The 14461-nt window shown below is 44.0% G+C and overlaps 1 protein-coding gene across 1 annotated transcript in view; it reads right to left on the bottom strand.

The window, feature by feature from the left end:
- Positions 1 to 12939, bottom strand: part of sgsm2 (small G protein signaling modulator 2) — a 184611-nt gene extending 171672 nt beyond the window's left edge. Inside the window, exons 1-2 of the mRNA XM_052035214.1 lie at positions 12843 to 12939; positions 10429 to 10527 (exon numbers count right to left, since the gene is read on the bottom strand). Of these exons, the coding sequence (XP_051891174.1) occupies positions 10429 to 10527; positions 12843 to 12851 (108 nt within the window). The 5' untranslated portion in view covers positions 12852 to 12939. The remainder of the gene's footprint in view (positions 1 to 10428; positions 10528 to 12842) is intronic.
- Between the last annotated feature and the right edge of the window lie 1522 nt (positions 12940 to 14461).

Here is a 14461-nt window from a genome sequence, read left to right as displayed (position 1 = left end):
TCTGCCCTGTCCTCACATATTTTATTTATTTTAAGATCCAAAAATCTATCACTCTGTTTTGAATGCAGTCAGTGACCAAGCCTCCACACACCAGGGTACAGAATTCCAAAGATTCACACCTGCCAAGTGAAGAAATCTCACCTCATTTCAGTTCTAAATGGACCACCTTTATGAAACTGTGAACCTTAGTTCCAGGCTTGTTAACAGAGGAGAAATCCTCCCCACATCCATCCTGTCAAGACTTCTAAGAATTGTGTATAACCTTAATTAATTAAGGTTAATGGGCAAGAATAGAAAATAGGGAACTAGCCAACTCAATCTCTCCTCATTTCACAGGCCTGCCATCTGAGGATCCTCGGGTGAGTCTTGGCTACACTTCCTCCGTAGCAAGTACATCCTTTTTAGATATGGAGATAAAAATTATACACATCTCTCCAACTACGGTTTTTATATGCCTGATATAATTGGAGCAAGGCATTGTTGCTCACGTACTCAAATCTTCTTGCATATGCAGCCAGCAATTATGAAGGCCATATACCATCTGCCTTCCTAATTGTTTCCTGCACCTGTGTATTATCTTTCAGTGGCATAAGATTTTCCAATCTCTCGCCCTTTGAAAAATTAGTCATCATTTCTCTTAAAGTTACTGAAGTTTGAAATCCATCACTGGCAACTAATTAAATAAATGTGGAACTCCATTATATTTGACAGTGAAATCAGCAGGTTGTCTTAAAAACTTTGGGGGGGGGGGGAGGAGTTGGGGATCCTGCCAGAAACAGGGCAGGCAATAAGAATCTGCCTCCCTAGCTCACACCACCCAGCTTCCCCGCTGCCGGAAGGCCCCCACCCTCCAGGAGCTAAAAGGAGTTGCACCGGTAAACCTTCAACCAAGAGACACACACAGAGAGCAGGAAACTCACCCAACAGCTACAAAACTGAGAGGGGAAAGGGTCAGATAATGCAGGAGGGGACAGGGAAGGGGCAGAAATTCTGCTCTAATGTAGGCAGAGAGGGAGAGGAAATCTGCTATTCTTTATCCTGGTTGGCCTATTCACCAATAATGTAAATTCTTAGCTACCCTCTGAAATTCATTCAGTTCAAGGAAATTAAGAACACGTAGCCATACGTGGCGCGTGGCAGAGAAGAAAACGCAGAGACGTGGAGGCTGGACCGGAGCACACTTTACTGACTCAACCAAAGCGCACGTGCTCGCTAAAGTAACCGAGAGCCTCTCCGGCGGACGTGACGTGCAGTCCCCGCCAGAAGGCCTTCTCCGTGGTTAGTCTGCGTCGCGCTCCCGCGCATGCGCCTGCAGCCACCTGTGGGTCCGGGCCGCTACAAACAAGCAATAAATGCTGTCCATGCCAGCAGCACCCACATCCTGTGAATGAACTGAAGCATTTAAGAAAAAAATCAACTTGGTACAAGCTTCCATTTTTACGTATGTTGCAATGAAAGCGAATAGTTTTCACAGACAGTCATCTAACTATATATTTTCATTAAGCTGTTGAAGTGAATGATTTGCTACTGTTGAAATTTCCTCAGAAATTGACATTTTCACTGCCTCTGGGACTTTTTATTACTAGTTACTGAATATAAAAGTCAAAGAGTAATGATCAACTAGATAAAACCTCAATTAGAAAAAGTATTATGCATGTCAAGGGAAGATAGTAAAGTTGAGAGAGGATGCAAAGCAAATTCACTGACACTTGGAATGAAAATGCGGTTTATGGAGCAATGTGACACAACTTATGATAGGATGTAAAGGGCATGAAGAAGACTACTTCCAAGAGCCGAGTCTAGAAGTGAAGACACACAGATGTGGAATAGATTAAGAACATAGTTGCAAGGCTGTTCAATTCATTTCTACAATTAGCGAATACGGCAGAAATACAAGAATGATTGCATGGGTAGATAAAGGTAATAATAAGGATAAAAGGATATGAAACGGCGGGGGGGGGGGGGGGGGGCGCGGAATGTGATTATAACCACTTGCTGTACTGTTGGGCTGATGAGATGATTAGATGTTGCATTTTGTTAAGTATTTCCAGGATTCTCTTTCCCTCCAGTTTCCTCCCACATTCCAAAGACATACAGGTTAGGAAGTTACGGGCATGCTATGTTGGCGCCAGAAGCGTGGTGACACTTGCGAGCTGCCGCCCCAAAAAAAATCACTACACAAAAGATGTATTTCACTGTGTTTCCATGTACATGTGACTAATAAAGATCTTATCTTATCTCAACCCTTTGGCATTCATATTTGCACATCCCCACAGAGAATAAAAATTGAGTTCAAGACGTATTTCTTTCCACATGAATGGCTAGAATGTGGAATGTACTATCAGAGTAGTTAAAGCAAACAATATGCATTTAGGAGAAGCTGGTGAGCATGAGGGAAAAATAGATGAAGCAGAACAGTGGAGAATTGCTAATGACTCTGCTGGCATTTCAATGTCCCATAAGCATTGTAGATTTTATGCAACCGAGTACTTAATGGTTAACATTAAAAAAACATGTAGGTTTGAGGTTTTTGGACAAGGTTATAAAGATAGCCAAGGCAAAGTGAAGAAACAGAAACAGTTTCCATTAATGGGATGGTGGCAAATCAGAAGGGACAAATTTAAGGAGATCAGCAAATAAACCAGGGAAGGCATGAGGGAAAATAATTCAAGGAATGGGTACTCTATATCCCTGGCAGTGTTGTACCTCCACAAATGCATTACTCCCCACTTCTCTGGATTAAATTCCATTTGACCCATCTTCCTACATTCTAAAGCTTTTCCTCACTGTCGACTACATGGTCAATTTTGTAACATCTCTGAACTTCTGTCGGGTCCTCAACATTCAGATCTAAATCAATAACAAACATTACACCAAGAAAGGGAAATAGTACCAAGCCCAATGGAACCTCACTGGTAACAGCCTTTCAGTCATCGAAAAACCCATCATTACCATGTTCCTCCTGCCAATTTTGGATCAAGTTTGGTACGCACTCTTGGATCCCATGGGTCTTTACTACTTTGACCAGCCTGCTATGCAGGACCTTGCCAAAAGCCTCGCTAAGTCTCTTGACCTTACAATCTACCTTGTTATGACCTTGCACCTTATTGTCTACCTACAATGCATTTCCCTGTAGCTGTGACACTTTACTCTGTTATTGTTTTTACCCTGCACTACCTCAATGCACTCTGTACTAACTCAATGTAGCTGCACTGTGTAATGAAATGATCTGTACGAACGGTATGCAAGACAAGTTTTTCATTGTACCTTGGTACAAGTGACAATAATAAACCAATACCAATACAGTCCACGTTGACAGCATCAAATGCACCTCCTTTGTCAACCCTCATTATTACCTCCTCAAAGATATGGTCTGGCTCACCGACGTGGCTGATGCTGAAATGCACTAGCAAACCGCTCAAATCAAGGGCAATTAGGAATGGGCAATAAAAGCAGGCCAGAGCCTGAGAAATTAATAAATAATACTTAATATGGTACCATTCTGTTTCAAAAGGCCTTGCACAGGGATAAACTAGTCCTGTTTACCTGCAGGTGGAGTTACTAGGAGCATAATATGTTGCTGATCTTCAATAAATGTCCCAGCAATACCAATTACTGTGCTCATAAGTATGACCTTGTAAGTAACCCACAAACTTGTGAATTTGTTGGATTTTACCAACTACATAGCAATACACTACCTTGGGTGCCAGTTTGCATTTATAACAGAGTAATGCTCCAGCAATAGCTTTTCAGCGATGCATTTCAACCACAATTTCATGTGTGGACTCCATCTGTTATTGACACAAGTGTCAAAATCACCATCATCCACATTCCATGGATAATACTGCCAGCTTGGTATCATTACTGCATGTCAAATTCATACCTTCCCTTTCTACAACAATCGGTCAATCCCTTTCACAATAGCCCTTCAACTATTTCTCAAGTACTGATCTAACTTTCATTTGAAAGCTCCGAGTGGCTATTTCCACCACCCTAGAGAGTAGCAAACTTCAGATCATAACCTGCTTAAAGAAATTTCCTCATATTCCCCAGGTATTGTGATCACCACCTTAAATCAATTTCAATTCCTCCAACAAGATCTGTTTAGAAGAACTTCAAGTCATACAACTTGCCCAGATGGTGTCACGGGCCGTGTGCTCAGATCTCATGTTGATCAGCTGGCAGAAGTATTTGCGGACAAATTCAACCTCTCCCTGCTTCAATCTCAGGTTCCTTCCTGTTTTAAGGTAGCCACAATCATCCTAGTACCAAAGGAAAGCAAGGTAACGTGCCTCAATGACTACCAACCAGTGGCCCTGACATCCACCATTATGAAGTGCTTTGAGGTCAGTCATGGCATGCATCAACTCCAGCCTACCAGACAACCTGGACCCATTGCAATTTGCCTATCACCGAAACAGGTCTACAGCAGATGCCATCTCCCCGGCCTTACACTCAGCTCTGGAGCATCTGGACAGTAAAGACACCTACGTTAGACTATTGGACTACAGCTCTGCCTTCAATACAATAGTCCCAAGCAAGCTTGTCACCAAACTCCGAGACCTAGGACTCAACACCTCCCTCTGTAACTGGATCCTTGACTTTCTAACAAACAGACCACAATCAGTGAGGATAGGCAGCAATACCTCTGACACGATTATTCTCAACACTGGTGCCCCACAAGGCTGCGTCCTCAGCCCTCTACTCCCTATACACTCATGACTGTGTGGCCAGATTCTGCTCTAACTCCATCTACAAGTTTGCAGATGATACCACCATTGTAGGCTGTATCTCAAACAGCGATGAGTCAGAGTACAGGAAGGAGATAGAGAGCTTAGTGGAATGGTGTCATGACAACAGCCTTTCCCTCATTGTCAACAAAACAAAAGAGCTGGTCATTGACTTCAGGAAAGGGGGCAGTGTACATGAACCTGTCTACATCAATGGTGCTGAGGTCAGGAGCTTCAAGTTCCTGGGAGTGAACATCACCAACAGCCTGTCCTGGTCAAATCACATAGATGCCACGGCCAAGAATGCTCACCAGCGCCTCTACTTCCTCAAGAGGCTAAAGAAATTTGGTTTGTCCCCTTTGACTCTCACCAACTTTTACAGATGCACCATAGAAAGCATCCTATCTTGATATATCACAGCTTGGTACAGCAACTACTCTGCCCAGGACCACAAGGAACTGCAGAGAGTTGTGGACACAGCCCAGCGCATCACGGACACCAGCCTCCCCTCCTTGGACTCTGTCTTTACCTCTCGTTGTCTTGGTGAAGCAGCCAGCATAATCAAAGACCCCACCTACCCGGGACATTCTCTCTTTTCTCCTCTTCCGTTGGGTAGAAGATACAGGTGCCTGAGGGCATGTACCGCCAGACTTGATAGCTTCTACCCCATTGTGATAAGACTATTGAACGGTTCCTTTATACAATGAGATGGACTCTGACCTCAGGATCTACCTTGTTGTGACCTCGCACCTTATTGCACTGCACTTTCTCTGTAGCTGTGACACTTTACTCTGTACTTATTGTTTTTACCTGTACTACATCAATGCACTTTGTACTAACTCAATGTAACTGCACTGTGTAATGAATTGATCTGTATGATCAGTTTGTAAGACAAGCTTTTCACTGTACCTCAGTACAAGTGACAATAATAAACCAATACTAATACCAACATGGAAACAAGTCCTTTCATTCACTGAGCACACACCACTGACCCTTTATACTAATGCTATTTTTCCTTATTCTCCCCACATTCCCATCAAATTTCCCCAGATTTTACCACTCACCTACAAACTATAGGCAATGTGGACAATTAACCTATCAACTCACATGAATCTGGGATGTCGGGGAAAATAGGAGCACCCAGAGGAAACCCATGCAGAGAATATGCAACCTTCACACAGACAGCAGAATAAAGATTGAACACGGGCCACTGGAACAGTGAGGCACCAATTCTATTTGCTGCACCATTATGCAGTCATAATCCCCATCAAAATCACCGTCAAATTTCTGGATCTTCTTTACTGCAAGAGCAAACACCCCAGATACTCCAGTCTAATCTTGTAGCTCATTCCACAAACCAAAAGTTAACTTATATTTAGGTTGTCAAGGACTCACAAGGAACTAGGCTGAGATTGGCTGAGTCATTTCATGTAAAATATTTATCGTTAGCAGTGCAAGAGCATTTTCATCCCTTCTTAAAAAAAGATCATCAACATCATCCTTTAGAATGATATTATATCAATGCCGACTGCATTAAACAGCATTAAACTTCTGCTGTAAGTATATAAAAGATGATCCTTTCTTTTCTTTAAGTGTTATGTACAATGTGGGGGAAATGGTTGTCCTTATAGTAATGGGTGATTTGAATTAGTACGCAAGAAATAAAGAGTAAGCCATACAACCTGCTCTGCCATTCATAATGATCCTAACCGATCCTATAGCTCAAGACCACATTCCTGCCTGATTCCCCCTATCTTGTGAATCCCTTCTGTCCAAAAATCTATCAACCTCAAAATTACTCAATGCCTTGGGCACCTAGAGTACTATGGTTTGGGGTATTGCAAAGATTTTAAAACTTCCAATTAAAGAAATTTCTTCTCATCAGTCCAAAATGCCAACTGCTTATCCTGAGATTTTACCCTTTAGTTTTAGATTCTCCACCAAGAGGAAACAACTGCTTGGAAACCATCCTGTCAATCCCTTTCAGAAGGGACACCTCGACCAGATCAGCTCTCATTCTTTGAAATGCCAATGAACATTGATGGATCTTTCTCAATAACTTCTCACTGATAACCTCTCCTCAACGCAAGAGTCAACCAAGCAAAACTTTGTTGTGCTGACTCCAAAGTACCCTTTCTTGGTTAGGGAGGCCAAAACTGTTCACATAGTATTCCAAGTGCAATCTCACCAAAGCCCAATTAGAACATACACTATATTCTACAGTAGTGGTTCCCAAAATGGTGTTCAAGATCCCCCTCTGAGGTAGTAACAATCACAGGCTTCAGTAATAGAGGTAATTTTGTCAGAAAGTCTACAAAGAAAAGAAAAGGTTAAACTAAATAAAAAATATACTTAACACACTAGCTGTTCTAGACTTAAGGTTGCAGTGAATCACTGAGGTAACCAAGTCTTAAAAGGAGCTGCCACTTCCCAAGAGAGCTGGAGGGATGGAGGGAATTGGCTGTATAGAGAGGAAGAAAAAGAGAGCATGTATTATTTTATCAAGTGGAGCTATCGTTCAAAGTTGGGAATCAGCAAACTGTAGACATTAATAATTCTGAAAAGATGGAGACAAATTAACATGCAGTAGCAACAGACAATTAACATGCAACATCTGCGAGGAAGCCATTCCACAGATCTCCCGGAAAAGTTCTTTTAACCACAGAGGAGCTGGATTTTGGCCGATTGAGGTCGAGAAGGTTTAAGCTGCCTTTCTTATCAGCAGCTTGGAAGACCAACCACTAAATAGATCATCATAACTAGACATGATGTCATTTCACTTTAAAAAAAGTCATTAGTCAGTAGATGGTTAAAGTTATTAGACTTACTGCACTTGTGTATTTGGGTAAGCTTTACCAGCATATAAAAATTATGTGAGTGTTTAATCTAATGAGAAAAGTGGAAATGTGCAAAGAAATTATCTGCTGATATCTTTCTGCACAAAAATACTGTGCATCCAGTCTGCATGATGGCGTTAAGCTCTCAGCTGTTATTTTTGAAGAGCTTGTATTGGAGACTTATTACTATGGCAGAAGGATGACAGAGCATCAATCAGAACAAAACTGGATCTTCTGATCTCAAGGCGGCTGGCGAATCTCACGAAATAAAAAATATCATAGCAACATTGTCTCCAGTATAGAGTTCAGGCTGGATAATCCAGTAAATTACCTTTGTTGAAGAGGGAACAAAACTGCTGTTGATTCACTGTTGTGTCACAATGAGTTCCCAGCAGGAACCAAGTGAATGGAAACTGCAATCACAGCGAATGAATGACTACGAGAACATGTACTACTGTACAGAAAAAGTGCAGAGCCCTGTAGAGAAGTGATTTAAAAAAAAATTTAGCAGCATCTAGAAATGCTGTTTTGCAAATTCAGTGGCGGTAAAAGGAGATTTAATATCCTGAACAACGGTCTCTGCAAAATGGTACTATTCAGACTTAATCTGCAGAACATACTCAACCCAACACATTCTGAATAGGCGTCTTACAATTTATAAGTTTCAATCAATCATCTACTCCTTGAAAAAGGTTCAATGCAATTCTAAAAATGGAGTCAAATGTTAAACTTTAAACACCAGACTGTAACAAAAATAATATCTATAAATTCCTTTTTACAAGAACTGCATAGTACAACACCGATCATTGATTTTATGCCAGTAAATTTCCCCGAGACTCCTCCATATATTTCTAGACAAGTTGCATTTCTTACTCTATAGCTACTAAGACCCTATGCTCTGGAATTCCTTCACTAAACACCTTTTTTTGCCCAGTCTTTTGCTTTTCTACAATTATGTGGCTCGATGTCAAATTGTGCTTGATTACACATCGGTGAAGCTCATTGGAATGGTTTACTACACTATAGGGACTATGTAAATGTCCAAGTTGCTGCTGCTTCTATTCTGTCATCCCACTAATGATCTTAATCACCCAGCTTCGTTTAGCATTGTCTATTAACAAATACAGCAACAATAACAAAAACAACTAAGCAAATAGATTCACTATTTCACTTTAATAATTGTTTGCAGTCTATATGAACTCAAATTATAAAGAGAAATTACCCATTGGCAGCATAAACTCTCTGGTTATGAAAACACCTCAGTGGTTTTCCAATTTTATCTGGTGCCCCAACCCAGCCAGACGCCCCCCCCCCCCCCCCCCTTAGATGAGACAGCACTGAAGTGGAGATGAGGCTTGGGGCAGATCAGCCATGATCGTATTGAATGGCAGGGTAGGTTTGAGAGACCTTGTGGCCCATTCCTGCTCCTATGTTCTTATGTGACAGGACGAGAAGTACATTATCGGGTAATCACCATCTAGTCTGGCTTCCAGCAAAGGATGTCTGAGATTAATCATTTCAGTCTGATATCATTTTTAAAAGCCATATGCTTGAAGGGAGTAATCTGCAAGTAGGGTAGGTATAGAATTAAAAATGAACAAATTAAACATAATTAAGTCATAAATGAACAGGAATAAAGCAACAAATTTTAAATTCTTGAAATCATTAGGATTGCCACCAGCTGTCACAGTATCGGCAATAAAACATAATGAACACATTTATGATCTTGCTTGCAACAAACACCTGAAGGAAATCCTCAAGATTTGAGACAACCTGCGATCGTACATATTCATTCATAAACTCAAGCTTTCAGTTTGCAGGGATCTGTCACCGGACTGCGCGACGTAATTGTATGACTCACGTTCGTTCATTCATTCTCCGTCCAGTACAGAACCCGGCACAAATTAGGGTTCGGGGATTACAGTCAGGTTAAGGATCTCGGTTTCCCCTCTTTCCCTATTAAATATTCGGCTAAAGTTGCTGATGAAATAAACTGCCTCTGTTCCGCTTTAATAGAAATATCGAGTCCCTAATTTGGACTCTGTTAAAAGAATCGACAACGATATTTTCTTTCTACTTTGTGCGGGTTACCACCCAGAATTTAAAGTGCAAATTTCACTTATTCTGGAAGTGTTTTTTCTGTAATAGAAATCAAAACCATGTGACTGAATTCAATTGCTCGCACTGTGATTTGATTGTACCGTCAACAGTTACATCATAAATGATACCTGCGGATTAAATAGATCTAGGGTTTGTTTTGGTGAGGGGAATTCTTCATTTGAAGAGCGGAGCTGGACGTGAACGGGATGCAGGAAGGGTTAGCAGGACTTTGCTGATTCCACTCACCCCTATTTTTTAAAAATAAAATCATATCACATCGCCACTCCCTCCAAGCTCCTCCCTAGCAGAAAACTGTCAAAGAAAGAGGTGGTGACATTCCTTTCAAAATCCGAAACCTTTGGCACGATGCAATCCTGTTGAGAGAGAGCGGGGTCAGGCTAGAGACACTATTCCACTGCGCAGGAATAGTCATCTCCGGCTTGAGACAGTCGGGAAATGGCAAGAAATTACTAGCCAGGACAGAGGACTCGGTGCCAAAATGACCTACACCATATTATAATGTTAGAACCGGATTCTGGGCACTTCAGTGAAGCTCACTCTACAGCACCCATCTTACAAGCTGTTCATTAACAGTGCAATACATCACAATGCATCTTTTAAAAAGGAATGTCACAGCCGGAAGACCCACTAACACCACCTGCAATGCAAGATACCGAGAAGGTGTAAGGTGCTGCAGCGAGAAGAGGGTTTGCCACCGGGTTTGGAGCAAACGTGTCGACTTGGTGTTATTATCCACTCACCTCTCGCTTGACGTTCCACAGCAGCTTCTGCTTGGCCTCTTCCTCCGAGCACTCAGCCGTTCTGGAGGTCGACATTTCGGCGGCGACCGAGAACAGAAGCTGAAACAAACCAGACGTGAGGAGAGAGGGAGAGAGAGAGAGGGAGAGGGAGAGAGAGAGAGGCGGGACCCACAGCCAGGCTCGACTCCCACTGCCCGCCCGCCCAGTGCGCGGTCCCGGCTGACGTCACGGGGAAAGGCGGGGCCGCGCACACCCACGCGCGCGCGCGCGCACAAACACACCTGAGGACATGGAACCTGAGAGGGAGGTTCGGAGGCCGAGAGCCCTGGGTTACAGATGGAGCGAAGGAGAAACAAAACAAAACTCTTCCAGGATGTGATGAAGCGGGAGAGGGTGAAGAAAAGATTCACAAAGATGTTGCTGGGACTGGAGGGCTTGAGTTATGAGGAGAGACTGGACAGGCTGAGACTGTTTTCCCGGGGGGAGGGGGAGGGGGGAGGGATGGGGATGGGAGGGGGGAGGGATGGGGATGGGGAGGGGGTGTTGAGGGGAGGGGGAGGGGGAGGGGGTGTTTGGGGAGGGGAGGGGGAGGGGGGGTGTTTGGGGGAGGGGGAGGGGGGGGTTTGGGGGGGGAGGGGGAGGGGGGTTTGGGGGGAGGGGGAGGGGGGTTTGAGGGGAGGGGGAGGGGAGTGGGTGGGGGATGAGAAGTGGGTAACCTTGTAAAGGTTTGTAAAACCACGAGGGACATGGATAAGGTGGATATCCACAGTCTTTTCCCCAGGATAGGGCATTCTAAACCTAGAGGGCATGGAGGGGAAAGGTTGACAGGGGACCTGATAGGTAGGTTTTTCCATTTAGAGGGTGGTGAGTTTATGGAAGGAGCTGCCAGAGGAAGGTGGGCACAATGACAACATTGAAAAGACACTCACGTTCGTGGATAGGAAAATTTCAGAGGATAAGTTGAGCGAGCTGGGGCTTTTCTCTTTGGAGAGAAGGAGGATGAGAGGTGAACAAGATGATAAGAGGCATAGATCGAGTGCACAGTCAGAGGTGATTGGAGGAAGGTATAAGGGGGATGTCAGGGGGATTTTTTTTTACACTGAGAGTGGTGGGTGCATGGAACGCACTGCCGGCAGAGGTTGTGGGGGCAGATACATTAGGGACATTTAAAAGACTCTTAGATAGACACATGAATGATAGAGAAATAGGGGAGCTATATGGGAAAGAAGGGTTAGATAGATTTTCGAGCAGGATAAAATGTCAGCACAACCTTGTGGGCCAAAGGGCCTGTACTGTGCTGTTATGTTCTATGATATTGGGAGAGACGCAGGCAAACCGGACTAGCTCAGGAAGGCACCTTGGTCAGTAGGGATGAGTTGGGACAAAGGGCTTGTTTCCGTTCTGTACAATTCAATGACTCGGTGACCAGTTAGGGGCAATAAGTAGGTGAATCAGTGGAGAGTTGAAGTGCATGTGAGAGGGAATAGGTGATATGGAAGTAAGTGTGGAATAGGATTGATGAGAAGCTGGTATAGACTTGGTGGGCTGAATAGTCTTCTATGTTACTAGAATATAGCTCTAGAGAGGGAATACTTGGACAGAGAACAAAGGCAGTGGAGATCCTCTGGGAGGAATTGAAATCATTGTCCTCCCCAGAGAGAGGAGGTCCGACCCGAGACGCCGACTGTCCATTTCCCTCTATAGAAGCTGCCTGCCCCGCTGAGTTCCTCCAGCATCCCGTGTGTTAGCCCTCAAAAATAATGGTTTTCAGATTTGTTTTAAGACAACCCCTGAAAAGAACGATGATTGCGAGGATGTGCAGGTGGCCTGTTAGAATACAGGGAGAGAGAGAATACACGAATGGGATAGGACCCTATAAATAACCCGAAAGATGGGACATTACAACCCAGGAGGTCCAAATAGGAGAGCGAGCTTCAGGGGGTTAGAAAGAATACTCAGAGAGACTAGAATCCAAGTCAACGAAGAGATTTTAAGACTGAAAGGCCCGGGAGATGACATTTGAAACAACAAGGAAAAGCAGTGAGGCCCCGCTGAGACTCCACAGTAGCACCACCCACGTCGGGGTCATGACACGGTCAGTGACCAGCAATTTCCAACGCCAAGTCTGACGCGCCTAGCAACACCCGACAAACAGAAGGCAATTTGCAAACACTGGAGAAAATCGCGGCAACAAAAGATAACGGTATCATCCATAGAGGACACTAGTGAAGGCCATTTATTCTAGACTGCCCCGCTTTTCTGCCAGGCGTGGTCGTTAGGTCGAAGATAATGTACTTATCCTGAAAAATAACCCTGCATGAAGGCGCCCATGTTACAATCAACTTTCCTTAGCGTCATAACTAGGGGTTGATTTACTCATAGTATTTCACTATTGGGAATAACCGTTCTCCTACCCAAAACATGTCCGTGTTTTCAAACTATCCAGTCATCAGGTGAGCAGACTCTCAGCCCGTGAATCCGCTGGGACTCCTGAGGAGACTCGCATGGCAGCGAATTCCGTCTTCACTGATGCGAGCAGTCCTGATTTGAGCATCTCTCGGCAGCTGCGTGTCGGCATTGTTGTTGACACATGCATGTTTATATTGGCGGGTGTTATCACAAGGACTCCGGTTACGTCAAAGCACGAACTGTTGAAAAAACGGCGCAATTTGGAGTTAATCGGAGACCTGACGTGAGTCAAGCGCTGTGTCAAACAACTGGAAGTAGCGCGATGGAGACACGAGAGACGACAGATGCTGTAATCTGGAGCAACACACAAGATGCTGGAGAACTCGGCGGGTCAGGCAGCATCTGTGGAGAGAAGTGGACAGTCGACGTTTCGGGTCGAGACCCTTCATTTGGACTGAGTCCTTCCATACATGCTGCCTGACCCGTTGAGTTCCTCCAACGTCCTCCGTGTTGAACGAGAAGCAGCTTGCCCAGAAATGAAAAGATGCACCGCACACGTGTCAGGCAATGACTTCCTCACACATGGGAATGTCTAACCGTCTATCCATTCCATTATGACCATTCGTGAACCCACCACCTCAACTCAATTGGACAGGCGGCTTAAACGCTGTGGGCCCAAGAGCAGATCAGAAGCCAGTTATTCTGTGAGAATCACCTCTTGATTCCCCCACAACCTGACTTGGTAGCATATTCCTGGAACTCCTCTTCCTTACACGTGTTTCTGTGGTGTACCACCGCCTTCTCTGAAGAGTGAGAGCGCGGCAATAAATGCTGGCCTTCCCATAGCACTCACATCCCAATTACTGAGCCGCAAAGAGAGCAACCCATTTGCTGTTACTCGGGGATTGCACACTGGAACACACTATTGCCTTTCCTACTCCAGTGTTTAGATCTTTCAGTGGGTTCGTGCCTCCCAGTTCTTCAATCAACATCTATACAAAAAAATCTGGTCGAAGCTACATTGCTGTTTGTGGGACCTTGGTTCGCACGCTCGGGGAGACCACATTACAAAAGTGGTTGCACCTCATCAGTTCTTCAACGGTTATTAAACACTTTGGGACATTCTCAGCGGCACTATGGAGACGCGAATTATTTGCTTCGAAACCACCCAGCTCCATTCCATTCCACCCAGTCACACCTTTTATCCGCCCTGCCTTTCCTTTGCCTCATTCTGCAATTTTAACCACTCCCTTCCCTCCCACGCCTTCTTAGCTCTCTCTCACTTAATGGAACCCCACCTTCCGGCCAACACCTTTATTGTTGTTTGACTATTATTGATGACATCTCCGTGAAACTGTTACACAAATGCAAATTATTACTTATGCAGCGGCTGTCTGCAAAATGCCTTCAAATGCTTCCCACCAGTGAATTAATTATTTTTTTAATGTAGAGCAAATATTTTTTATGAAGAGTCCCGCCTATGTTAAACATTGGATAAGGATTCTGCTGCTCTTTCCCTTTTTTGAAGGTTGCTGTTATTCCATGTTTCAAATGAAGTTGTAAATGGTTACAAATCCACTTGGCCACCAGCGCTTCTACTTCCTCAGGAGGCTGAAGAAATTTG

The sequence above is a fragment of the Pristis pectinata genome, chromosome 21 (genome assembly GCF_009764475.1).
Source record: "Pristis pectinata isolate sPriPec2 chromosome 21, sPriPec2.1.pri, whole genome shotgun sequence".
NCBI classification, from domain to species: Eukaryota; Metazoa; Chordata; class Chondrichthyes; order Rhinopristiformes; family Pristidae; genus Pristis; species Pristis pectinata.
This window is presented reverse-complemented; position numbering and strand designations above follow the sequence as displayed.